This window comes from Parambassis ranga, chromosome 9 (genome assembly GCF_900634625.1).
Source record: "Parambassis ranga chromosome 9, fParRan2.1, whole genome shotgun sequence".
NCBI lineage: Eukaryota > Metazoa > Chordata > Actinopteri > Ambassidae > Parambassis > Parambassis ranga.
The window spans coordinates 3,717,941-3,745,778 of record NC_041030.1 but is presented as its reverse complement, the minus strand read 5'-3'; the positions used below and the strand labels follow the sequence as shown (position 1 = coordinate 3,745,778).

Here is a 27,838-nt window from a genome sequence, read left to right as displayed (position 1 = left end):
TTAAGATCGACAGGAAGAAAAAAAAATCAAATGGGATAAAAGGGTACACATTTTCCAAACATGGAAAAAGCAACTGCCTGCACCAATCAGACTCAGACTGATTTAAAAAACAAAATAACCAAAAACAATCACCATATTAATAACATTAATGAAAACAGCAATAATAAAAAAACAAGTCTTCATTATAATAATACCTGTAATAACAACATTGACAGTAACAATAGCAATCATAATAATATTGATAATAATAGCAATAATTAGAATCATTAAAATTCTATAAACAAGAAAAAGCAATGGAGTTCCTCTCCAGGAAAGAGAGAGGAAGAGCACCACAGGCAGTGTGTCTGAAGCCCAAACAACTGCCTGACATGAGGTAAAAAACAAAAAAATGTCCCCTCCTCCATGTAGACTGTGGAGGAGGCAGGATGGAGAGATGCCAGACTGCGGGACGGCTGAGAGACATTCATCCTGCTCACTGCTCTCTCCAGCCCTTCACTGCACCACTTTGTAGCTATCTGTCTGTTTGCACCTGTCTGGCCTCAGACAAAGTGGCTGTAGGGCCCGGTGACGCGGGTGAAGGCATAGGGAGACACAGTAACAACAGAGTTGGTGTGGAAAGTATGGGCGAAACGTGTCACTGGACCCTCCTTGTCTATAGATTGTCCAGGTCCTGGACTGGCACCTGCCACCAATGACCCCCACTTGCGTTTCTTCCCAAGCGTCTTGATGTCGTCCTGGGAAAGACCGAGGAGAGCCGCTTTTTGCTGCCTCTGCAGCGCTCGCTCTGCCAGCAGCTTCATTTTTGCTTCCCACAGAGCCAGGCCATGCATTGGCTGGTTGAGGTTCTTGTGCTGGTAGAAGACCAGAGAGATACGGGTCGGGTGGGTGCGATCGGGCCTTTTAATTGGAGTGGTAGCATGTAGCTCCCGACGGGCACATTCAATCAGTATACAGCCATGGGCTGGTGCTACTGCTACACCACCAATGTTGGGATCCAGGAAGTTGTGCTCGCTGTCAGACCACACCTCGTCCTCATCATATTCACTATGCTTAGTGCTCTCAACATCACTCTCAGCTCTGCTGGGGTTGCAGTAGGCTTGATCTGACTGCTGCAGGGCATCAGGGAAGAGGCGTCCCTCAGGGGCAGGGGAGGGGGTGCTGCCTGCTACAGAACCTCCACAAGACTTCCAGGCCTTTTCTTGAAGCCCAAGAGGAGTGGAACACCGGCTTTCCCCGGTCTTAGACCAGATCTTGTCGGGATAGGCTCCTGAAGGATTGCTGTGCTTTAAACCAGGGCTGTATGCTGCATGCCCCATGGGCCAAGCATTTGGCTGAGGGCTGGGAGCAGAGCTGGCCCAGTGCCTGGGGGTGCCTGGCTGTGGTGTACCTGTGTGAGGGGTGCTGGGGCGTGGGCTGGCAGGGCATGGTGAGGCTTGGTGTATGTTAGCCTGTCGGGCTGTGCCTAAGTGAGGAGACTGCGATGGAGAAGGAGGTACCTGGAGTGATGGCGATTGGGCTGGAGAAACCATCATGGCCTTTGAGTTTGAGCCAACATATGATGTCCACTGCTGGGGGTAAGGGGAGGGCTGCCGCTGTGGATGCTGGTGAAACTGCTGCTTTTCCAGAGTCAATGATGAGGCTTCTGGATTTTGTTTATGGTTTGGATGGCCATCCCAGGTGGTGGGAATAATACTTCCATTAAGCTTGTGCCCAGGCCAGGGTGCAGGCTGTGGGGTGGCTCTAGATGTGTTGGGAACAACCTGGTTTGGCAATGTGCCTTCATAGACTGGCACATCCATAGGCTCCTGTTTGATGAGTGGAGTGCCTCTGTTAGAGGCCTCAGAGGATACAGAGGAAGGACGGGACGGGTTGTGGTCTGCAGGCTGAGTGTAAGCGCTGTGGTTTGGTTGGTTGCTTTGCTCTTGGTGGCCGAGAAAGGGCTGGGCCAGTCTGGCCTGAAGGCTCTGAATGTCGGGCTTCTGATCTACCTGGGCAGCTTTACTGCCTATTTTGGGCGAAGAGCCATTTCGACCTTCATAGGTCCTCAGCTTAGGGCGGAAAAGTGCATCGTTTGAGTAGTTGTAGTAGCCATAGGGCATGGCAGGCAGACCGGGGTGGTAACCATTTACTGCATCAGGTGCAGAGGGCTGGCCAGTTGGGGGAAGGCCTCCCCTTGCATAGTAGGCAGGGTGTGGATAGATGTTATTAAACAGGTCTGCTGCCTGCACAGGGTATCCATCTAGTGATCCGTTGAAGGGCTCCTTTTTGATGTTGGGCTTCACGTCTTGATTCATAATTGCTGGTTGGAAAAAAAAGGAAAAGTAAAGTTACTAAATGTAATGTAAGTCATTTCTTTCTATGAACTTCAGTTTTTCATGATTTGTTCAGTTATTCTGGGGAAGTTTTACTTGGATGCCTGGTCAGCACCATCAACATACAGGTAAACAAATGCAAAACCATAACTGACCTTTATTGCATTGGGGTTGAGGGGAATTGCTGATGCAGACTTCAGCTTTCACCACTGTTTTCTCCGGTGTCTCCCCTGCCTGTTGCATGAGCTTATTCTTCTTCTTCTCTGAGGCAGCCTTCTTGGCGTCGAGTCTGCGCTGTCGGCAGGACTTGGCAGGCTCGGGCAACTTGCGTACCTCACGACGGAAAGCCTGAAGGACCTGGATGGCTCCTGTCTTCATCTTGAGGCGCTGGCCTTCCTCACTGCCAAACTCATCTGTCGGGGATACTTTGTAAAGAGGCAAGACATGAAGTTGTTCATCTTCAGGGATTTCCCCCACTTTACGGTTGTCCTCTTTAGTTAAAGTACACACCTAACGGAGAGAGATGGGAGGACAATTTCAGCTTATTCACATAAACAAAGAATATAACAATAATAATAAGAAGAATATAGCTTTAGATGGTGATCTTACCACTGTGCAGCCATTGTAGAGGTTGTGCTGGTCCTTATGAGCATGGGCACAAAAGTCCATGCAAGCGGTGACTCCAGAGAATGGCCTGCCTTCCTTCAAGCCCAGCCTACACTCCGGAGCTTTTTGCTCTGACACACACTGAGGTAGGAGGACAGAGACACCACAAAAGTTAAGAGTTAAGTGCCTGCCGCTGGACATTCATAGTCTTTTTGCTAATACATCTTTATAGATTATCTGAACAGGTGTGCATTTGCCCGTACAACAAACCTGATTAGTGTAGGCCTGTGGTGCCAGTTGCTTGTACAAAGGAGCCACCTCAGTTGCCAGATTCTGGAAGTTATCCCTGAGTTTATCCTCCTGACAAGCAAAAACATGGGTCACAGGACTGACCAAGGTATGGCTATAGAAACATCATCTTACATTACTTAGGATTTATTTAAGATGTAAAAACGAATCTGTTCAACATTAACATTCCTGTACAAAACTGTGATGAATACCTCTTCGGGGTGATCTCCTTGTAGCCTGAACTTGCGTGGCATTTTGCTTCGAGCGTACTTACAGCCATTAAAGTACATACTCCAGGAACAGCCAAAGGAGAAGGAGGCACCACAAGTTTCAGGGTCCTTTCCTTGACAGGCACAGGTACGACTGCAGGGGGAGATAGTGAGAACACTCTCAGCTTCATTCATAAACGACTTACACTGTATGTAAGAGAAATGTCAGTGAGAAAATATATAATTTGGGTTTAATTTGGAGCTATGAGGTAACACCGCATCATCTTAGCCTATTATATCTTTCAAGAATTCTACATTATATTGTGTTCAGATGTATATTATTTATCTGAAAAATATGCATGAAGCCCTATTATCCATCCATCCATCTTCTATTAACCCGCTTCATCCTGCTGAAGCCTTATTATGTTCCACAAAATGGCTAAAACACATTTTGATAATACCTTAATCAGTATTCCAGAGAAAATGTATATTGAGCTTATAGAGCTAAGTTGGTGCTTCACAAATAACTCTCTCCATGAGCAAATTCTAAACAACACCTTCCACCTTTACAGTCTTGCTGGCTAGAAAACTACCTGGCGACTGGTACTCACTCATCATTGAGGCCACAGCGTCGGCTGGTGGGGTTGCCGTATTTGGTAATGGTTGCACTGAGCTCACTGTACAACTTGTCAGCCAGGCCCCTTGGTATACCTTCCCAGGCCAAAATGAGGATGATGATGACAGCGTTGTCACAGTGGTGGCCTGCACGATGGCGCACCAGACACAGCAGTTTCTCTTTCTCGCTGCCTCGACGGATCACCTGACAGAAAATAGACAGTTATTTGTGATAGTGATATTTTTAATGTGCTGGCTCTGAAGGCTTCACTCCTGTTAAACAAAAAGGGGATGGTTAACATACAGTCTCATTTGTAGTTACTACATTTGTCCAGCAGATGTCCAGCAAACACTGATGCTTTTAATACACAGATACAATTAGAAACAGTTGATGGTTAGACATTTTTCCCTACCAGCAAGGAAAATGTATTTTGATATGTGTTAGACAGCTTTCTACACTTCCCGTCCCTCTCCGGCACACTGTCAGACGCACTGTTAACATTTCTTGGTTAGATTGTTGTTTTGAAGTAAAAAGTCGTATCAGGACATGTAAGAATGTTTGAACATTTTGGGAAACTTTCTGAAAGGTGATTCATTAAAATATAAACACTAGAAAAAGAGGTTGGCATAACGGAGACTAGCCTGGACCCCATTGGAGTTACAGTTGTGCTTCCCCTGGTAAATGTGAAGTGATGCTACTTACCCACTTAGCAATGGGACATCCACGTGAGCTCTTCCCCTCTCTGCCTGTGTACACAACCTTCTCAACCCTGATGGCATCTCCTTTCTCTCCGTACCTACACAAACAGGATGAAGAGGAATTCCGTTATTTCACTGAACATCTACTCATGCACTTTTGAGGTCTTTGTGGTGTGAATGGTCTCAAGCTTTTAGGTCTATGACACCAAACTGACATTCAAATGCCCTACATTTGAGCACCCAACGCAGTGTTTTCTGTGTGTCAGCACCCTAGAGGCCACCAGCCGTCCTCAAATAACCACCACAGTCAAAAGCAGCTGACACTGCAAGGATTCTTGTGGCCTTACATGTTCTGTTAAAAGTTGCTCTTAAACACTCCACACCTGATAGCCAATTAGCTGTTATATTCTGGGCCTAAGCTCATGGTCAAGAATAAATTTCCAGGCCCATGCTCTCAGTTTGTCTTATTCTCTAACACAAGAAAAGTTAAGTTATTATTCATTAGCATGAAGTTATTAATTTGCCAAACCAAACAATTGGATAGTTCTGATAAAACATGTTCAGTTGGCAAAATGGTTGACTATCGCCAGAGGTACCACATTGCTAAAACCTATAGCTGTAAAGCAGTGTTATTTCCTCTGTGCCTGTGCAAGTCTGCTGGAGCAGCAGTATATCAACCATAACAGAGACAAGTGACAACAGCAGCACTGACTGGTGAGGAGTGTGTTTACACTACGTGCTAACTAAAGGGTCTTTGCATGGAGCATGAGTATTTTGGTATGTCTATAGGAGGAAAGAGGTGTCAAAGGTAGCAGCCTGCACAAGTATAACATTAGAACCAGTCAGATGGCTGCTTCCAGCACATATGAGGTCTCCTGGTTTGATACCTGCCATTGTCACCACTTCAGGCATGAGCAGATTTGGCATGACAGTTATCACAAGGGGGTCCCGCTGAATGAGACCACCCTGAGGTAGCATGGGGGTGGGGTTGAGCTCACCACAGGAGTGGCCTGGACAGGGGTCAGGGGTGGGTCAAAGGTCAGCTGGGGACTAAAGCATCTGAACATCTTATGTCATCTCTCAAACAACAAAGGATGGTGTCTGGCCTAACATTCCCCCTCAACTAATGACTCATTGTGGTCCAAGCTCTCTGAGAAAGAGAGTGTGAAAAAAACATCCCTTCTATATCTCCTCTCTCATGTTTCTGTCACTCTTATTTCTGTAAATTGATATCTATCCTTCATCTCCCTTCCTCTTCTCAAGTGTGCTCCTGTCTTTCCTCTGATATGTTGATGATGCTGATATTTCCTGCTTCTCCTACTAGATTCTGGGTCACGGATTCCCTGGAGACACATGCAAGGAGGAGGCATGGGGGGGGGGGGGGGGCATGTGCATCATGCAATGTAAGAGAAAAAAGGAAAGAGGAAAGGAGAAGAGAAGAGAATACTCCACCTTTCCTCCATCAGAGTTCTTATGGAGGCTACAGTAGGTCCAGATCCCAGGTGATTGTAATAGGGCCCTTCATCTTTCTCCAGGATTTGTTCTAAGAAGAGGCACAGAACAGAATGACAAAAACATCTGTGACATTAGCAGTTAATATTAACAACAGATTAATATTTACTAGTTTCTAAATAAAGCTTTGCTTGAAGCTAATATTTTCATCTTTTAAAGGTATACCAAGCACTTAACAGTAAATGTACCCTAATCTTGTTAAATAATCTTGTTTTTGCATGCTATTACATTTTACTTGTTGCAGAGCCTTTTAAAAGGCCACACACACAGCAGTGCTTTGGGTAAACATGTAAACCTCTTTGCAGCTAAGGCCATATTATCTATGAGAAGTGTGACAATGCACACCTGATTACAAGATACAGTTCACAGAAAAACGCACATACCGTAAATATCCTTCCTGAGCAGAGGCAGTGGCCTTTGAGGAGACACTATAAAGTAAAAGCTTTTTGAGGTAGTGATGAATGCCAGAGTATTTAGGGGTCAAAAAGGCTGTTTCCCTGTGCATGATGTGTACATGTCTGGTGGTTGTAAATGTGGTGGTTGCTGTTCCTTCTGTATGATATCTAGTGTGCACACACTTTGAATAACAACATTAGCTTAATGTTCTAAATGCAAATTCCCTAACTATCAGCACATCTGTCACTCACTGAGTGATGTGTGTGCCTATTTCAGAGGAAATATGAGGTCACATTTCCCTGTTGGGGCAGGGAGGCACCAGGGTGTGGTTCATGCCAGGAAGTGGAGGAATAGTACTAAATTCTTGTCTGAATATTATGTTAGTGTGTGTACATCATGGCTGTATTTGTGTATGGTGGATAGGGGAGGAGAAAGTGTGATTCCAGTGCAGAGTTATCCTACATAAAGCTGATAATGTAGTGTATAGCCAGTCCTTACAATGAATTCTTGTTGTTGCTGGTTTCTATTAGTAACAATTTAGACAGTGAGCAAGTGTTTTACTGCAGCTGCTCTCCTGCTGGGTGAGACAACCTCTTTAAAGTAAGGATATAGTATTAGGCCTGTATGCCCAAACCTACTGTTAGCTCTTCAATGTCTTGATAACGTCCCTGATAACAGTGAAATTATTCAGGTACTGCAGCAGGATAATAAGCTGTTACCCACAGCAGCTACAGCAGCAATATTCTAATGTACTGAGTCTTTCATTAATTACTTAATGGACATAGACAGTAGTCTGTATGTTTTAAAGGCAAATCCACTAAACTGTGTTCTTTTTTATTTTAAAGATCTTTAAATTATAGATCTCTACAGTAGGACCACCTACTCTGAACTACTAAGCAGGGGGCTGCCAAAACTACGGGACTGAACCCCTTTCTGTCTAACAAAGGCTGTGTTCTGCTTGCCTGCCAGACCCAAACCCACACAAAAGGCTCCTTCTGCCACCACCATTATTGTTCCTGCCTGCTGCCTTTTTTGCCTCACACTGCCACAGTCTGGATGGTCGTAGCCACACACCCTGGCAACACAAACATTCTTAGGCACACTCAACAAGCCAGACAAGAGCTGGAGAAGGGGAGGGACTAAATCCTCATACTCCATAGTTGTAGAAGCAATAACTGTGAACAAATTCTGGGCTAATTAATGTTTATCTCAGATTGTATAGCTGGTAAATATTTGTCTCAAAAGTGCTACCAAACTTTGAACAGGACAATAACCTGCACACACACATAAGCAAACCACAGACTTACCAACGCAGGTACAGGTGGGGAACTCTGCCTGCAGATCCTTGGATGGAGTATTTAGCAAGCTCTTAGTGGGGGTGTCCAAGTAGCGTAAAGGAGAATCTAGGAAGCCTTTGAGTGATGGAGAGGTTAAACCATCCTTAGTCGGTGTGTCCTCCTCAGAATAGCATATGGTGGACAGTACTGTTGTATCACCCGAAGCTTCAATCTTCATGCGTTTAGGCAGTGGAGAACATGGCATGCTGAAAGTATTCTGCAACTCTCTGGGCTGCTGCTGCTTGTTCACAACTGCCTCCTGATGCCGAGATAACTGACAGGACCCCTCATGCTGCTTCTCCATTAGACTTTCTGTGGATGTGTGGTTCATTGTTGCTTCACTTTGGGTCCCTGGCTCATGCTTGCTGTCTTCTGCTGACATCTCCTGATCGCCTGAATGAGATGTTAAGCTAGCTTGAGTGGTGGTAACCAACTGGGAGGTGGATGATAATGTAGGCCTGCCATCTTGAGGACTAATCAGTGATTGATTCCCTGGTCCAGGAGCTGTAGCAGTCTCCTCCATGGGCTGACTGACAGCTGCATCTGGGGGTGAGTCCCCAAATTCAGCCTCAAACTGCCGGATAAGTTCTTCATACTTCGGGTCTATGTTAATGAGACTCTGTAATTTTGAGGTGCTGGATGGAGATGTGGAGGTCACAGGTGTGGTGGTGCTGGTGTTACTGGATGCCAGGGTGCCTGCTCCTTCTAACATAACATGATCTGCAGGTGCCACAGGTAGACGCAGAGGCCCCATTGGAGCTGGAGTGTTTACAGACAATACAGAAACACTGGAAGAGGGAGTCATTGAGGAGTTGGAAATGGATACCTGAGATTGGGCTGGGGCAGGGTGGCCTGCAGCAGCAGCCTGAGTGGAGTTACAGTGGAAGGGCAGAGAGGGGAGAGGACATGTGTGAAGGCTGGTTAGGACTGGGGATCTGTCAGTCATGAGGACTGGTGGTTTTTGTATGGTGATCTGGGTCTGAGGCAAGAAGGGTGGTATGGAGGCTTTCTGCTTAGTTTTCTTAATGATTATTTGTTTGGGTTTGGGGAGAGGAGGGCCTTCAACCATCCCACTCATAGCTTTAATGACAGGAGATCCTTGGCTGTTTTTTTTCTTCTTGGGTTCCTTGGGTTCCTGTTTGATGGCCAGATGTGGCAATCCTTCTGCCTCCATTTGTGGCCACCATTTTTTCAAGTTTTGGCAACTCAGAGGTGCACATGGGCCTGGTGCTGGAAAGCCAGAGGAGTGGTTAGAGAAGAGGTTCCTCTTGTAGTGAAGGTGCTGTTGCAAAGCTGCCTGAGTAGAGTGGCTGATGGCTGCTTGGCCAAGGTGGTGCTGACCCTGCTGTTGACCATTAGCCATGCCATAATGTCCCATGGAGGCAGTGTGATGGTAGTGCTCACCAGAGTCTGACTCTTGTTTTATCCTGGACAATGCTTGGTTGTCCTGAGCCTCAATACCCCGACTCTGGTTCAAGCTGTGGTGCTGTGCAGCTGGAAACTTAAAAGGGACATGGCTGAACTTACCACTGTTGTTACCAAGCAATTGCTTCAGCTCTGACATGGGGTCTGAGCTACTGTGAGATGCAGTGGCAAGGTGAGACTGGGGCTCGGACTTTATACACATCCATGGATTACTCTGTTCAGAGACTCTGCCTGAGCCCTGCCACTGCTGGGGATTCGGGCTGAAGCTTGGAGGTTTTCCCTGACCTGGGAAAGGAGAGGTAGTGGATGGGAGTGGGGAAACATGGGCTGGGTGGCCATGGGACTGTGGCCTGTGGTGCTCAAATGACACAGGGGCCTGCTGGCTAGTGTGTAGTCCTGGAGGGACGGACTGAGGGCGCGAGGAAGATGAGTGGCTGGACGGGATTAGGCCAGCATCATTGGAAGTCTGAGCTGTGATATTTTGGGTATCTTGGTGGTGATGGGGGTTACTTTTGTAGGGAGCTTGACCTGGAGAACCAGCAGCTTGTGGGCTGGTACCAGATAACTGGGTAAGGGCATCTATGGCAATGGCTGTCTGAAGACTGATGTTCTTTTCCTTGGCTATGGAGAGCACCTGGGGAGAGCAGGGAATTGGGGGTTTGGAGCAGGGCACTTGATCTGGATGAAGGCCTTGAATTGCCTGTGGTTGCTGTGAGCATGAAGAAGAAAGGTGGGGGCCGCCATTCACCTGTTGAAAGGTTTGAGAATGATGCTGCAAACTGTGTTGCTGTAAGTGTGGGGGAGCATCAGCCTTTTTGCGGGAACCTTGATCCTCACATGTTGCTAACTTAATCTTCTTCTCCAGCCACTCAAGATAGTCTGGACAGTCAGGCCCATCACAGTCGCAGTTAGGGGGCTTGTGTCCATGCTTGGCTTGGCTCAGTGCTGTCTGTAGGGTGTTTAGATCTTCTGGAAGTTGGCAGCCTCCCTCTGGAGCCCCTGCAGAGAGTCTGGCATTAGCCCCCCCAGCACCTGTCTCCTGGGTAAACTTCTCATACAGATGGGCTGTGTTAGGCTGTACGAGAGGGCAGGAAGAGGAAGAAGATGGAGGCAAGGAGCCAGCAATGACAGAAAAAGCCACCAGATTGTGGGCATCCTCCATGTCTGCATGGTGGACAGGCTCACTGGGGGTAGCACCACTGCCGCTGCTCCAACATGATTGCTGTTTTTGGGTGTCACTGACCTTGCCATGTCCTGGCACCCAACATTGCCTTGGAGGCACACTTCCTGCCCTTTGCTGCTCTGTTTCCATAGATGCCTCATCATCATTATGGTAGCGATTCACCCCATTGGCCAGTTCCAGGCTCAATGCGCCTTCCTGGAGGCGGTCATGTGACCCAATTTCCATCTGGCCTCCACTTCTGGGGCCATCCACTGAAGTGACTTTGTGAACAGTCTGAAAGACAAATATGGAGCAGTGTTAGTAAGGTTTTAAGAGGGTAATAAAACCTACTGCAAAACAACATTATGCACCTACACAGTTAATGATTATGTAACAATGACTGTAAGTTACTACATCTGTTTACTCATTAATAATTAGATTTTCCTAGACTTGAGAAACCAACAACCACAAAACACATGACTCCATTCCAGCTCCTATCCATAGTTTCCCTCCTACTTTTCACACATACATAGTATACAGTGCAAGAGGGACAGGTCAGTGAGGCTAAGGAAAACTAAATAAGGCAGAATCAACTACTTCAGTATTCACTGTAGTGAGTTCACAACAGGCAAGTGTTTAGTCAGGCAAGTCACAGATCATATGACACAGTTCCATGATCGCTTATAAATAGACATTTTGCACCAGATCAGCTGGGCTCTGCAAAGCAGGCAGTTGGACTAAAACATGTCAACTGTGGAATGAGGGGACTGTGTGTCAGATGTATAGCATTATATACACACTATAGTCTGAAAAAGAACAAAATCAACAAAAGTATATTTGCATGAACTTCAGATGTGAAGCTGATTGAATACTGATTAAACTACACAGAATGGAAAAAAATCAAGCACAACATTTAGAGAACCGATGACCAACAGAACTCATTTTGAACATAACCTGTTTAACCATTACAGATATTGCATTACCATTCATCGTGCCTAAGCTTGTCTGTGACACTGCTTGCGTGATCCAGTCACTTTATCTCTAACAAAAGTCACACTAAATGCAGTATACATTAACCCAAATTAAGGGGAGAAACGTGGGCAAGGTTAAGGAGGATTAGTTAAGTTAAAATAAGTTGTGTGCTATGAATAGTAATGAGAATGTTGAGTTAATATACACCAGAGATGATAAATGAATTATATAACTACTGAATTTAAACTGTCATGAAAAGTTAATAAAAAAACTATTCAGGTGTGATTTGATCTGCACAGCAGTCAGCATGACTGAGTTTCTTTAAAAATGACCACAGGAGAAACATCCTATAACGTAATTCAAACTCTGCTCCTGTACAACTGAGTAAAGTCGTGTCATTTCTTTTGATAAATAAAAAGTTTTTTAAGTTTATTTCTTGCAGGTAATGCAACTTTGTTAAAGTATAAGAAAATCTAAGATGCATAAGTATTTGAAAAAAACATGATTACTTATGAATAAATAAGGGATTCTTCTTTGGTTCTCAGGTCAAAATTGTAAGTTTCACATTTGTATTTGCACTTAAATCTACAAACACATCACACAACCTTGTCTCATATTAAATATCAATTGGTTTAAAAAGTGTAAAATAGTAGGCTGAAGTAAAAGTTGCTGAATCAGAGCAAACTTGATGTGTTACTGTGGTGCAGCCAGGTCAGCTCCTCATATATTACACTGAAATAAGAGGAACAGCAAACAAAGATAATTCGAGGCCAGATTCAGAAATCATTGACAGAGTTCATGTTGTGGCTGAACAGTGTTTTCCAACATGCTCAATGACTCTTATGATAGGAAAACAAAGGCAGAGTTGATATATAACTACATGAGCTAGCCCCATAAAAAAGGCACCATGTGTTTAGTGTAAACAGTCAAGACATAAAGCATAAACAAGCACAACATCTAAGAAAGAAGGCACCACAAAAAACTGAGCTAAGATTACCACATACAAAATATACAAACTAACCTCAAGCCAGCTGAAGGTCTCACACACCAACATGAATGTGAAGTAGCTCCTAATTTAGTTAGACATAAGCAGTCCAGTGTTCTACCATGTCCAGCCAGAAAAAAAAGAAAAAGGTGGCCTCTGTTTGCAGATCCATCACTGTATGATAGTAGAAGTGAGCCTGACACCCAGCTTCCCCATCATTTAAATATTATTGAAATGAAGCTTTGAAGTAGCTAATTACTGGACAGGCAGTATGCTCTGGTCTTTTGAATCCACCTTCTGTGCCGAGTGTCTGACGAGGCCGTGTGGGGTGGGGGGTCCCAGTGGGTGTCAACACTATTGGTGAGAGGTGCTGTGGAGTTAGGGGGGTCTGGGGCGGCAGTGAACAGCCGGCATGCAATACGTGAGAGGCCCCATGTCTGTACTATCAGTGGCATCACATGGGAAAGAGGAAGGAGGGGGTAGCTGTGTGCGGCAGTTATGAGAACTGCAGTGTGTTGAAACAGAGTGACTGCAACGCTGCACAATCTAACAACCCACAATCACGCACTGTGACCTGTCACACTAACACTCTTTTCCTCTTTTTCTTACACACAAAACGAATGGGCTTAAAGCATCTGTATCATATCATATCTGTACACCCTGCCAGCACACAAAACAAACACCTTACCACACACAAAATAACTTTTTGAATTATCATCTAACCTGACCTTCAGTAAACCTCAAAGTTTTTAATGTGCCGGTCCAGGATGGTAATGCTGTACTGACACTTGCTACACCTATCTGGGCATTTCAGACTTTATAGACCACGTGCGTTGACAAATATTTACACTATGACATATCCAAATATCATTTGCTTCTCTCTAACTGTGTCACACACACATTTGTAAATCCACAAACATCAGCACATCAAACCAGATCCAGTCTTGTAGGACCCGGTAAACCAGACAGTTGAGTCTGGATGCCCTTTAAACCAGATAAGGCTTGTGTGTGAAAAACACAAGTGCAATTTAACACTGACACTGCACAAAAAAAGCAGGAGGGAGGAGACAAAGCACATAAGGTTAGTGGTGGTGAGGGGGTTAAGTAGAGCTTGTGAGTAGACAGCTGAACCTGAATCCCAGATACACAACGCCACCCCATCGTCCCTCTTGCACCCCCCCCCCCTCCTTTGCTGCCGTGCCGATCAGGAACATGAAGTAGAGAGCCTGACAATATGAAGCCGGCTCTGAGGAGCGACACATACTTACTCGGTCCTAGATGTCCAGACAGAGCTGCCGATCAAAGAGCAGAGAGCAGAAGAGGAGACAGAGAGGAGCATGAGAGTTGCTTGCCGGCACAGCAGTCCACAAGCAATCTGGCCTTCCTGGGTTGTATTCCTTTTTAATTCTTTCAGTCTGTGCATAGAGCATAGACAGAGCAAGCGCCGCAAACACACATGCATTCATTTACACACACACACACACACACACGACCAGCTACACACACGCTGAACACCTCCCCCCCAGCACGGCACACACGTTTCTCATTCTCTTGCCTCTTCTTCTGGCTGACGCTTTCTGTTCTCTCCTTTTTCCTTTCTCATTATCTCTGTCTGCTCCTCCCTTCCCTTTTTCAATATCCTCTTTCTTTCTCTTGACTACACATACAGTCAGCTTCTCTTCGCAGCCCCCACCTTCCCTTCTCTCTGTCTCTCTCTTTTCCTCCCTCCCTCCATTTCCCTCCCTCTCACGCAGCCTCTCCCTCCATCTCCTCTCCTCTCTCTCTCTTCAGTGTGTGTGCAGAGTGAGAGGCCATTATCTGAGCCACAGCGGGCACGTACGATGGAATGGGGGAGTGTGCAGTGAGCAGAAACAGAGAGAGCAGTGGGGGATTGTCGCTAGTAGCAGCAGCCTAGGAAACAGCACAGTGCAGCAGAGCTCTTACCAATGAGAAAACCCCTCTGTCTTTATCCACGCCCTTCAATACTCTACTGCATTAGGTGACGTTACATATAAGACTGTGTGTGTGTGTTTTGTTTGTCCACGAAAGCCCAAAATTGGCAATTTCGGCCATGACAGATCCCTGCTTTCGAGTGAAGGGCTGAACCGGCAGCGGCTAAAGGAATGCACAACTCAAAAAGGCATCAACAGGAAGAAGGGAAGTCGCAACAAAAAGCAACATTACATTGCTTATTTATGCCTTTTAAAAATGACATCCGCTTTTCCTTACAGCGATTGTGTTCCAATGTTTGAGCATCTAGATCCAGCTCAGCCCTGGGATGAGGAGAAACCAGTGATAAAGGGTCTTCAATCTTCCACTTTTATATCCTACCTCTCACTTTACACCTGTGGCAGTAATAACAGATTCTACAGCAAGGATGCATGCCTCTCAGAGTGAGAGCTTGGTAGACAGAGACAGAACCGGCTTGCTGACGGTCTTGCTGGCCCGTCCTCCAAGGTCCAAATGGTACAAAAGAGATAGCTGAAGGTAATTTGAAATAAAATCATTCATCACACCCCGTCTCACTCAAGAAAATACATGAACGATATGGTCAGAGGTAAAAGAGCAACACTGCATTGGGTAACGGATAGACAACAGCGGATGGCACTTTGGCAAGCAAGAGGAACAGGATGAAGATAAGGGGTTAGAGGAAGACAACAAGAGGAGGTCTGCTAAAAGTAAGATAACTGCTCAGTTATTCGTGTGATTCTGCAACGGGAGGCAAAGATGATGAAGAAGAGGGACTGGTACAAACAGAAAGAAGGATTGGGCATGTTGTCGCCAAACCAAAATCACAAGTAAACAACCCCACTCAGAATGTCGGGCTCCTGTCCTCTCCTGTCCACCAGCCTATGATAACAAGCCCTCCTCACCGTTGTTCTGTCTTGGCGTCACTGACTTTATCATTATCAACGTGGTCATCATCGCTGGATGCTTCCTCTCGCCCATTTGCTGGCTGGTCGGCCTTGTGGTCCTCTCTTCGCTTCTACATTCCTGGAGTTTGGACGAGATTGAACCAGGAAAAGGAGGAGGGGCGGCATGGCTGTCTGCCCCATGCAGATTGCTGTCAGTTCCTCTGCGCAGTATTTTTCTTTTATATTACTGAGTATTAGTCGGCTACACAGCACGATGGCTGGATTAACTTTCCCTGCTCCTCTTGGTCTTTCTTGATCTCTGATTTTCTCTGCCTCTGGCTCCCTTTCGATTTGTCTCTGTTTTGTTTCCTGAGCCTTTTTTCCTCCCAGCATCGCTTATTGTATTACCGTTCCAACACTTTCTGACGCACTCGCTCTCTGGCCCTGCAAATTGTACACTGTCTGCCACACATATTCGTATATATATATACACACAGATGAGCGTCAATCCCAAAGAGAAACACAGCACAGCTGAAGCTGTCTAAGGGAAGGAGAGGAGAAGTAGAGCATTAGGTCACGTGACCGAGTTGGGCCAATGAGCGAGAGGGAGAGCAGTGAGCAAGAGAGGTAGGAAAGCACATGTGGCGGTGACGTAGCTGCATCGTCATCAGCATTGGTGTCTCCCACCAGGACACTTGCCTCCACCACTAGGTGGGCACACTCATCAGCTGACACATGCCCACTCTCTACTATCGCCAACACCACACACCAACAGACACTTAAAACATACTCTTTTATTCACTCGCCCGGCTCATGCTCACTCACTCCCCCGGCTGCAGTGACACAGCGTTTGTTGCTCAACGCTTGACTTAACCCCTGAATCACATGCTCTCTACGCACAGTTCCTCCTTTTAATTAACACAACTTTTCTACACTTCAGTGTTGACTCTGATCTGAATTCTTTTCGTTTCCTTCAGAGCACCAACTATGAGCCAAAATAAAACGTCAAAAATCAGGTTGAAAGGAGGCAAACAAAACAAACTGATCTTGTGATTATACTTTGACTAAAACACCAACACAGTAAAAGGAACCTCAAGGCATCATGCTAATACATTTAACTCTACGTAGGTATTTCAAGACACAGTCACAGTCAGACTTAACACAGTTCAGCGTATATACAGTGACACTTCTCACCAAGTATTGCTTAACATTTCTTGGCTTTAAGATGTTTATTTGTGATAAGAGTTCAAGACAGAAGCAATGCTGACATCGTTTTTTTTTTTTTCCAGAAAGAGCTGTCCTCACATCACCTCCTCAACACAATAGTAGACTTCCCAGCTACAACCAACACTCTATGACAGATAACATTACAACTGGAAGTCACCCACATGGCACTTGAGAGACTTGATGGCATTTGAAACAACAATCCAAGTATCTTTAACTGAAAATGAAATAACACTTACGGTAAACCTGCTGTAACCCGGCATTTTGAACGAGAGAACCAATACAGTCTCCTAATCTTACATCAATCACTTCGTCTCACAATGTAGCCAAATTATCATCCAAATGAGCTGTTTCACGCCTTCTTCTCTCTCTATCTCTCTCTCTCCATCTCTTTAACTTCTCTGCCTCTCACTCTATTTCTCAGCAGCGTGGAAGAAAGGTCCTCGCTGTGGGAGGGATGACTGAAAACAAAAGTCCATCCACAGCAGTGTGTGTTGGGTTGACTAGCATATGACTAAGCCTGAGTCATCTTTGTCTTTTTCTCCTCAACAAAGTCCTGACATAAAAACCCTCACACACACTGAAACAAGCTTTTAAAATTTCACCGGTAGCACATCGTTTGTGGGAGGTGTGTGACACAGCTAGACAGTGTGTTCATTAAAGAACAATGTGTACAGTTTGAGCAGATCCATGGCTGAAATGTGTTTCACTATTATAACTGCTTTAATTATTAAAAACTGATCTTCCATTAGTCAAGCTTACAAGAGCACAACGGTCATCAGGGTCCTTTCTGCCCCTCCTCCCATCTCTCTCTGTCAGCTGACTCCACCTCCGTACACCCCCCATCCCACATTGTGCTGCAGTCTAATGGCATCAAGGTCATCTGATCTGACACACTCTCGTTGCTCTGTGCCTCTACATATTGTACTCTTTCCTCTCTTCCTGCCACCTTTCCCCCTACCTTGCATGCACCCCAGCTATAAATATTAAGGGATCCTGCAAGTGGTCACACGCACACACCAGGCAGCAAATGCAGAAGCTGCTTTAAAGATCTTCCCTACACATACAGTAGCTGCACGCTAGCATGCACACAGTGTTCAATTGTTCACTCAGGATCAGTGGGTTTATTTGTGGGTGGGACAAAAGCCTGTAGGGCACATTTACTATTTAACATAGTAGAAGTGTGTCAGCCTGACTAAACAAATTACTACTGATTAAACAGTGATATTATTTTACACCATCATTTTTAGAGAGGACAGTGACTATATTTGTGCAGCATATAGCAAAAAAGGCATATGTATAATTATGGCCTGTATGTTCCCATCTGTCTGCCTATAATGGGCAACAGACTATTAATATATTGTTCATATATCGCTATATTATTCCTGCATCTTTCTCTCTTTGTCTGTGACTTCCCCAGGCAGGTCGGTGTTAGGTTCAGGGTGTGTTTGGGTGTGGATTATAGTACTGAGTGTAGGGTATCACTCTGAGTCATACCTCCTGATCCTGACATTCGGCACGTGCAAGTCAGCACGAAACGCCCAGCTGGGGGAAGGTCTATCTCCCCTCCCTCCTTTCTACTCATACCCTTACCCCACCCCCTCACTATTCCTCACAAAGAGAAAAGGGAGGAGTGGTTTAGAAGGGAGGGAAAAAATGGAAAGGTAGTGATGGGCAGGGGGGTGGGGGCTTCTAGGCAAGGGTGGAGCCACCAAAAATAATGAGAAGGAAGAAGAGGGGGGGCGCTGTTTTTTTAAGAGGCAGCTCTTTGTGCTTAGGGTTTGGGACATGAAGTGAATGAACAGAACATAATCATTACACATAATACTGTGTGTTAAGATTTGCATCAAAGACAAAAAATGAAACGGGTGAAAGGGAGATGGAGGTACACTGTATACAACTACCTGCCAGACTGCACCAAGTCATGAAAAGAGCCGAGTAGCCAAATCCCATAAGACGTTGATGTAATCATTAACAGAACATAGTAGTTTTGATAAGCCAAAGACATTACAGCTTAACAAACTGGCCAATGGGACAATATTGATAATTACAAATGTCTCAGACCTGAGAGAAAAACAGAGAGAAAATAAGAGAAGCCTTTTTCATCCCTGCACAGTGGCTGGTTGCCAGCCTTGTCTCTCTCAGGACCTGGGCTAAGATTAGCTTCCCATATGTTCAAGTCAGGCATAGCCAGACTTAAAGGGCTAGTGCTTGACTGTGGAAAAACAGGAAAACCTTCACTGTGCCCCATGAAGTGTATTGTAAGACACACATGCATAATTCAGTTAAAAGTGTCTTTTTAATAACTGATATGAAAATGGAGGATTTTAACAACCAAGTTGTTATAATCAGTCCAATTCTCCAAGAAATGTACAAAAATATATGCTTCAGAGATCAACATTTTCATGTGCGTGATTCAATACTGTGTGATAAAGCTCCAGCAGCTGTTGCACTGCATTACATAAAACCTGGCAATGTCTGGCAGCAGAGGGATTCAGGACTGTATAAACCGCTTGCCCAGTGGGAGCAGAGGAGCAGCCACCAGAGAGGTGAGAGTTAAAGAGCTCCAGCAACAGCTGAGGGCTCCTCCCCCCTCTCTTTCCATTCATTTTTTATTAACTGCGGCACAAGGTGCCTTGACAATCTCCCCTTCGACATCAAACACACATACCACCAATAATTCCAGCAGTTCACCAGCACATTGTACCATGCAGGATACTGAACCCGTCCAGTGTGGGCCACTGCTATAGCATGGTAGAAAATCTGCTAACTGTCATTGAAGAGAGATCAAACATAATAACAGGGAACATCTATAAATGATTGCAAACAAGCAAGCAAGGAAATTATTGGTGACAACTAAACTTTCATTAAAGTGTCACTTGACGTCACAGAAGACGTTTTAAAATGCATCAAGTCTTAGTGAAACCACTTGGTGACTCTTCCAACTGCAACTGTAGACTGTGTTGCACCTTAAACTTAATCTATATAGTCAATGTTAAGTAAGAGATGCAGTTAGGGACATAAAACACGTTTTAAATGCCTTGCATTATCACCCACAGGAACAAGACAAAATGACTCAGGATGAGAAAGACAGACTGAATACTGGCACACTTTCTCACAGCGCAATCTATTAGATCCTTGGTTGTGGCACATGGGTTCTTCTCAGACTGAATGGAAACTGTTCCGAGCAGTGACTACATCGAAAGCTAGCGCTGAATGGAAGACGTGAAAACCCTCCGCTTCCTGCGTCTGTATTATATACACCAAAACACTACACACACATACACACAGGCACACGTGATGCCGGCTTGTTCAGTCACATGACCAACCTTAGATGCCGGACTTGAGCTAAAATTAAAGCAATGATGTCATCAGACATTCTGTGTTGCCACGGAAACTAGGTCAGTGTTAACTCTTTGTGAACGGGGCTGAGGGAGGAGGGGGATTCCACACGCAAAGCCAAACATACGATTAAGAAACATTCCAGCTGCTGCATCGCACTGGAAGTTTAGTCTCTCCCACCTGTGTCAGGCTCTTCTTGTGTATAAAGAGGAAATCCTGTGTATGGGTGTGGAAAAAAAATCTCACTAGTGCAGTCTGTCTTTTAACATGTTGTGGTAAACTCCTGATTCATTTTTGCTTCCTGCTCTGTGCTGTAAACTTGTAATGAATCATGTCACAAAATGTTTTTATGTTCCAACTTCTCAGAGCTGTTGTGTGGCTGCTGAAAACATATAATAATACTGTGCAAGCGCTTATTAAAATGTTAAAAATAGTGCCCTCAGCTTGTTGGGTGTAGACGTTGTTTGTTTTTGTATAGCCAGGGAAATGTTCGAAAGGGAAACAGATCTTGAAACAACATAAACATTCCAACCAAGACATGCACGCCAACAATGACCCTCTACAAACAGAAGTTCAGGACTGCAACAATGAATAGAAACTACATTTTTCCCTTTAAACCAGATGGTCCTGTGTACCTCTGCACTGTAGATACACAGACAATCTACATATGGACAGGGATTAAAGAAGGCTTAGAGGTAAGCTAGAGGAGGACGTGGAATTTAACTAAACCCCCTTCATAACATTTAAAACGAAATGCCTAGCCCATTGCGTTGAGTTTCTGTATGCATGCAATAGAAGCTCAGAGAACCATAACACAATTCTAATAACAGCATGTCCTCCTACACTGCTTTCCACATAACCACACAAGTATGCCCCAACCCGGCGAGTTGTAGAACAGCAGCTCTCAGCCGCCACGCGCCACAGGTTACTATGTCCAACAATCAAACACGTACGCATGCGTGACCCACTAACTTTTAGTCCCTTTACCTCATTTGACTCCAGAACCTAGGAGAAGCAGGACGGCCCCCATGGCTCCTGAGCCAGTGCGCAGGGTTCCTCCTCTTCCCTCCTCCTTTCCCTGGTCTCTTGTATCTACACACGCCTGGCTCTGGCACCAATCAGCGGGCAGCGTGGGACGCTTTAAACTGAGGATGCTGCCGCTTCATCACTAAGACCGTGAGCTCGCTACGGTTTGAAAATAAGGTCGAAGTGAGTTGATTTAATGCAGTCAACTTCCGAGGAGTGACACTCGAATTGCTCAAAGGCATTTAAGCACCTGTTTTCTACACCGCAATATGAGTGATAATATAATGAGCGCATGCCAGGGGAGCAGCAAGTAGTCAAATGATACCTTACAATCACACACAATAACAGCTTTCTCTGTGTTATGGTTACCATTTTGTAACCCATTCACACAAACGTACACATAAAAAAATGTGGAATGTGAACAGACATACACAGATAGAGAAGTGGAACCAGTCACTGTGTTGACTAACCACAGCATTTACACCTCATAAGAACATGAACAGAGATTATGCACATGGGCCAGACTGACAGACACACAACAAAGCAGACACACAAACCTGTTGCCCACTCTTACCTCTGCTGCCAGTTCAGGATGTCCCCAGCAGTCTTGACTGATGTCTTCAAAATGTTCCACCTTTATAGGGATTCAAGCAAACCAGAATGGGGGGTGTAGGTGAGGGAGACAGAGAGAGAGAGAGAGAGAGAGAGATGGGAGGGGGGGGAATAACAATCAATAGAGTAATGCGACAAGGGCCTGTTCAGATACACTCGTCATTAAGGACAGCAGGTACTACTAAAAAGATTCCACCTCTGCAGCCATGTAGAACAGCTGCACAATCTATGTGCCACTCTGCACACAGCCTCCTTATCATTCCTGTCATCTTTAGCAAACATCAAAAAGCTGCCATGCACAGAAATCTCTTCTCTTTGATTTGTACTAAAACAGTGCACCAACACTTCTCCCTGCCGGACACAGAATGAGAGCCAGCAAAATGAGATTCGATTTCAATTACAGAATTATGTAATGTCTATATTCCTACCTAGTGCTGCCTTCCAAATAGTGTGCATAACCCATTTTATTTAAATTGACAAAGCATGCAAAGTGTCAGTGTGCTTGTTAGTTGAGATATGGAAACACAGAAATGGTTCATTCAAAGCAGGGATGATTATTGGAAAACAATAGCATCTTTTTCTTTTGTACAGCATGTCCCCCTTGTCAACATTACCCTGGCTGTCTTGGTGTTAAATGATGTGTTTTGTCTCAAGCTGTTCCCCAGTCCCGCCAATCTCCAATCCCCCCCCCTCACGCCCCCACCACCCGAACCTATCAATCCTAAAATAGTCTGAAGTGATGAATATTTACCCTCCAAGCCTCTGAGCTGCCTCTGTTTGTACTCCTCCGTCCGCTGGCCGAAGCCCCATCAGAAGACTCCGGCTCCCACTCGTCTTAACCCCTACCCTTCTATCTCTTTCTTCTCTTCTCCTTCTCTCTCTTTATCGCTCCACTCTTCTCTCTCTGTCTCTCTCTCGTCCGTGTTCCAGCAGCCCATTCAGGAAGCCATCTTGTGTTTTTAATCTGGTTTTACATGAGCCCTCGTACGCACGTTCTCTCTCTCTCTCTCTCTCGCTCTCTGCCACTTGCTCTACCCCACCTCTCTCTCTCTCTCTCGCTCTCTCTCTCCTCCTCCTCCTCGTAATAGATCTACCACACACATGGACACACGCACACACACGAGGGATTTTTTTTCTGTGTGATCTCTGCCACTCTTTCCTCTCAATTGTTCAGTTTTTTTTCCTCTTGTGCTTTGCATACATGATGTGAAGGTCCCTTTAACCCACCACCACATACACACTCACACACCCCTTTTCTTCACGAGCAAATGTACACACACACACACAAACAGACCTCGCCGGAGAGACGTCACACTAGAGACAGCACACAAAGGCAGACTGTCCACCAATCAGAGACCGGCTGGGTGCTGCTGCTGGGTGAAACTGAAGGAGAGCAAGTGAGGGTGGTGTGTGAGAGAGACAGAAAGAGAGAGAGAGAGCGAGGGGGGGTAGGAGCTAATAAAAAGAAGAGGTTAAAAAAAAACAAAGGTATCTGAGAGTTTGTGTTTGCGTGTGTGCGGTATCTTAATACAAAGGCTGACAAAAGTAAGCAAAGTGAAGGTGGACAGGAGGTGTACACGGGCGTGCGTGCGTGTTGGGGGGGGGATGGGATGGATCCTCTCTATGCTTGTCAATTATCTCCTCGAACTCGCCTTCCCTAAACAATGCCTCTGGTATGTGGTATCGCTGAGCACCATCTGTGTCAGGGCTGCCTGCAATAACTGGACTGGACTACACAGCACAAAGACACACAGTCTCACACACATGCAGTCTCACACACGTGCAGTCACAAACCCTCACCCCCCACTCTGACAGGAAAGAAACATGCAATTACACAGCAAAACCCACCGTGCTGACTCAAAGCAAGTGAAATGGGTGCATTGTCACAATGCTGTCATAAGAGTTTGAAAGAAGGCTGACAACATCAGCTGTGTTTAAGTATATAAATCAGGAAGACCACCAAAAACTCTCACCTAAAGGTCAGGGATCTGCATTTCCTTTTTTACAGTGTCTAGGAAAATGACATACCAAGAGGTTCATAATGTTTGCATTGAGTTAAATCAGATCATCTCTAGCATTTTAAACCAGACATCAGGGCATGGTCATCCTAGAGTCCTGAATGTGACCACAAAAGCCGAGGAGAAATCAGCGACCGCTTAGCGCAGTAGACCTAGATGCTTTTCTCTTGTTTAATGATGCCGTCTTACACAACCTGTCACTGATCAGCTTTGGTGATGGGGCGGTGAATCCCAGTGTTAAGATATAAAAAACAGTAATGACGTTTGAGAGTGAAAAAAAAAACGACTGCTAAATTAGAAACCAGCAGGACGAAGTCAGCGAAAGTTCAGGCACATCGAGGTGAAGCGGACAGACAGCGTCGGAAGGCAGACACAGACAGAAAGAGAGAATCGAAAAGAGAGAGGCAGCTGAAGTGTAGCGCGGTGAGGCAAGGCAGCCACACAGTGACACAGCATTTGTAGTGTCTGTCTGACGCTCTCTCTGGTATGGCATGGGAAATCCCCTCTTGCTGACGTCAGACGGGCCACGTGTGTGTGTGAATGTGTGTGTTTATGTGTGAGCAGAGGCCTGTTTGTGGTAAGCTGGACAGCGAAAGCTGCTACTTGGCCTTAATGCGCTTCGTTACAGGTGGGCCGACGTGTTGTAGTAGGTGAGCTAGTGGTATGAATGGCGCTGTCGCTGTATCAGGAGAGATTAGGGTTGTAGCAACGACAGGTAACAATACAACCAAAAAGGGGAAACAGATATAATGCCAGTCATTATAGAGGAAATCACATATCCTCTTTTTATGTATGTATGTTATTTAAAGTTGGCCAACCGCCCAGCTAAATGATAGGTGTCTGGGAGGAAATAGCTAACATACAATCAAAAGAAAAAAAGAGATAATCAAGCATGTTTCTCCAAAGATCAAACCTTCATTCCCAGACTTTATAGCCTCCAATTCCCACGATCACACACACAAATCCCATCTACTCCTAGAGCGTCATAATCCTACATTGCCTTCATTCATCCATTCGGTTTCATTCAGACACACCCTCTCTCTATCCGCTATCTACTCACGTTTAAAAACAGACACAGACCCACAAATAGAGGCACACGCTCACAGACAGCAGAGGGAGGAGGCTCATTATAGCTGTTTTGCTAGCGTGTTGTGAGGATTTGCATTTTGTAGCAGAGAGGTACATGAGGGTGCTAGAGTAGTTTTCCTGCAATTAGACAAAGTCTAATTAATGGTATTAATTAAGCAGGGCTGTCCTGCTATTTATACAGACAAAAGCACTGCACAGCCTGCTGTTAACCCTAATGGACTGTAAACAATCACAGTCACCTGTCTCAAGGAGTTTAATTGCAGAGAAAACTCGGAGGCACATTAAACACATTACTGACTATATAATGTAAAGACTTCGTAAAATGCCTACTGTGCATTTATCAGATTGCATGAAAAGGGGCGAGAGGTTTAAGCTGTACGCTACAGAGCACCTGTCACAGCAGAGGATGGAGGATGTGTCTGGCAGTAAGCCAATAAGGGACTCAGCTGGCGCATCCACACAGAGGTCAGAGGGCAGAGATGGAGGCACTATGGGGGAGGGATATGAATGAATGGACACTTAGTTAAGAGCTAGTTGTGGAGGAAAGCCACTTCTCCTACACGCCTATCTTCCAATTCTTCAATATTCAGTGACGGCCACTGTTAAATAAACAACAATGGATTAATGTTTGTTAAATATCATTATATAGACAAAACAGATCCAGTAAAGCATACTTATATTTATTAGACAGTATGCTGCTGCTATATTAAAGATATGCAACTGTGCATTTGAAGAGCGTTCTGTGCTCTACAGGCTTTTTGATGAACAGCCAATATAATAACATTGTGTCACAATAAATACAGAAAAATAGATGAAGAGTTCTCTCAAAGGTCAGGGCATTTCAAATATTGGTGCTGTAAACTTCTATTACCTTGAATAACAAGAGAGCTTCTAATAACACAATGGCACAATTAAGGAATCTCTTTAGCTAAGGTTTCCTTATCAACTTCTGAAGTCACACCAGCACACCAGTTCTGTAACTTTTAAACTATAATGTTCATTTTTACGAACTTGCATACCAAAAGTCTTATGATTGGCTGAAAATATAAAGGGATTTTCTGTCATTTGCTCACTTTTGGTCTTAAAACTTTCTAAATTTCTGTATATATAAACAAAATAACCGCACTAAGCTTGAGTGTTAGACTGTTTATGTTAACAAACAAGACAGGATAAGCCTGCCGACAGGAACCCAGATTTTCTGTTTGTGGCTAAACAAACATCAAACCTCTTCCTCTAGACTTCACCTTTCGCAGCTTCCTCATCAGTCATCAGACCCCTTTTATACATAGTGGGTGGTATGATTGTTATACGCATCTATGCATGTATATAGAGTGAGCTATAATTTATTTGTTAGCCCACCCAATCAATTTCACCACCAGCCGCCACTGATTCCAGCCCTAATAATAAACCCTCAGATCCCAACACAGTTTAAGTTGCCAGTTGGTTTTACTCTAGACTGCACATCGACTACAGGACACATGCACATCAGCCAAACTGAACATGACTGGTGCTCACAAGAGAATTAGCTGTAGTGTCCTAGTTGTGACAAGAAGCACAGAATTCAGTTTTTTTAGTCATCTTGGTGCACACTGTTAATTTAGATTAAATTGTTAATTGAGACATGTAAAATAAAGTTGGTTCTGATAATGTTAATGCCAGAAAATGAGATGGTGTGCTTGTTTTGCTGTTTAATTAGCCTTCCTTGCTAATGCTTTAGCAGTCTATTTTTATTTTGGTTGCTTTTTACCTCCCTCTCCGGTCCTGCTGACCATTTACTGCATCTTCCTGCCCTCCTTTTTGACTTTACAGCCCATCCCCCTTCTTTAAGAGCCTACTGCCCATACACACACACACACACACACACACGTGCACTTCCATTTAAACACAAGTGAACACTTTAAAAACCTGCACTCTCTTTCTTTCTTTACACACACCCACACACACAAATACAAAAAGGTTAACCCCCACCCTCCTTCGAAGCCTCAGAGGTCAAAGGACAAAGCACAGGCAACTGCAGGAATTCTGTGTTTAGTAACCCTCACAGCCTCCCAGTGAAACACTCACTGTTTCAGTGCTTTATCTGAAGGAAGATGTTCACAGACTGCAACACATTTGCGCAACCTCTGCGATTAGAGGGTTACTACATCCTCACACGTGCACACACACTCACACAGTTCGATTCTATAGCAGATATAATGTTCCTCTTTAGTTTAGCGTTCTAGTGCAGTGCAGATGGAAGATGGTGTGGATTTTCGATTGCAGTATTTGTTTTAATGGTTACAGTATAACCCGCAGCAGTATAACTGTGTTTGCAAAGCACACAGCATTACATCACTCTATGAAGTGTGCGCTATAAATATATTTGAGTTGGCAGCACTATCACTTCTATTAGCTCTGGCACAATGAAATGATGGCTTGTGTTTACAAGCAGAAGTGGAGACAGAGGAGCCACAAATGTTACACTCTAGGTACACATTCATAAGTTTGAAAGTCATAGCTTTGTTCATGTTATAGTCTGCCTTTTGCTTTTTAGGGTGCTTTAAAATAATAAAAAGTATGCATTTATGGCACGTGCAGCTGATTATCCCTCCAAGCCAAGCCTGTGGAAAAGCAGGTCTTGGCTTGCCATCAACATCAACATCAACCCTAACCCATGAAACAGTAACGCACTTAAAAAGGTGGAAGGAGTGTTGGTGAACAGCATTTTGTTTCAACCTTTTATCCTCAGTCTCAATTTCAATTTAGAAAGGGAAAAAATGGAAAGTACACTACAGTAAACATATCTTACCTCCCCCTCGTGCTGTTTCCTCTTCAGCTGTTCACATTTGCGCAGCTTGCAGATCTGTTTCCCCGTCTTGCGGTTCAGACAGTTTGCGCAAGTACCGCAGTTCTCTTTGCGGAGGCAGGGAGTGCAGGCCCCACATTTCTTCCTCCTTTTCTTCTGGAGGTCGAGAGCAGTGTAAGGGGAGACATCCAGTGAAGACAGAGCAAACAGTCCCGCTTGCTGGTGTTCAGCCTCTATATATTTGCTCAGTGAAGAGGTTTTCTCAAAACATTTCTTTGGTAGGAGGATAGGCTGAGCATCCTCAGCATCCATTGAGAATTCGTCAATATCTACAGGTGGTGGACCAGGCCCGGCCCTTGGTCTGGGCAT

The 27,838-nt window shown here is 44.9% G+C and overlaps 1 protein-coding gene across 6 annotated transcripts; it reads right to left on the bottom strand.

Moving 5' to 3' along the window:
• Window positions 1-178: 178 nt before the first annotated feature.
• tet3 (tet methylcytosine dioxygenase 3) lies at window positions 179-27,838 on the bottom strand. Of its 6 annotated transcripts, none has more exons than XM_028413234.1 (11): window positions 27,473-27,838; window positions 21,540-21,599; window positions 7,945-10,855; window positions 6,182-6,272; window positions 4,734-4,827; window positions 4,027-4,235; window positions 3,419-3,569; window positions 3,189-3,278; window positions 2,922-3,059; window positions 2,468-2,822; window positions 179-2,299 (listed from the first exon to the last, which is right to left on the bottom strand). In XM_028413234.1, the coding sequence occupies exons 1-11, from the start codon at window positions 27,836-27,838 to the stop codon at window positions 540-542; spliced, it is 6,225 nt and encodes a 2,074-aa protein (XP_028269035.1). In that variant the 3' UTR covers window positions 179-539. The 6 variants fall into 6 exon arrangements, with proteins under 6 accessions (XP_028269035.1, XP_028269039.1, XP_028269038.1 ...); XM_028413238.1 differs by lacking the exon at window positions 27,473-27,838 and adding an exon at window positions 22,329-22,607; XM_028413237.1 differs by lacking the exons at window positions 21,540-21,599; window positions 27,473-27,838 and adding an exon at window positions 16,837-17,037.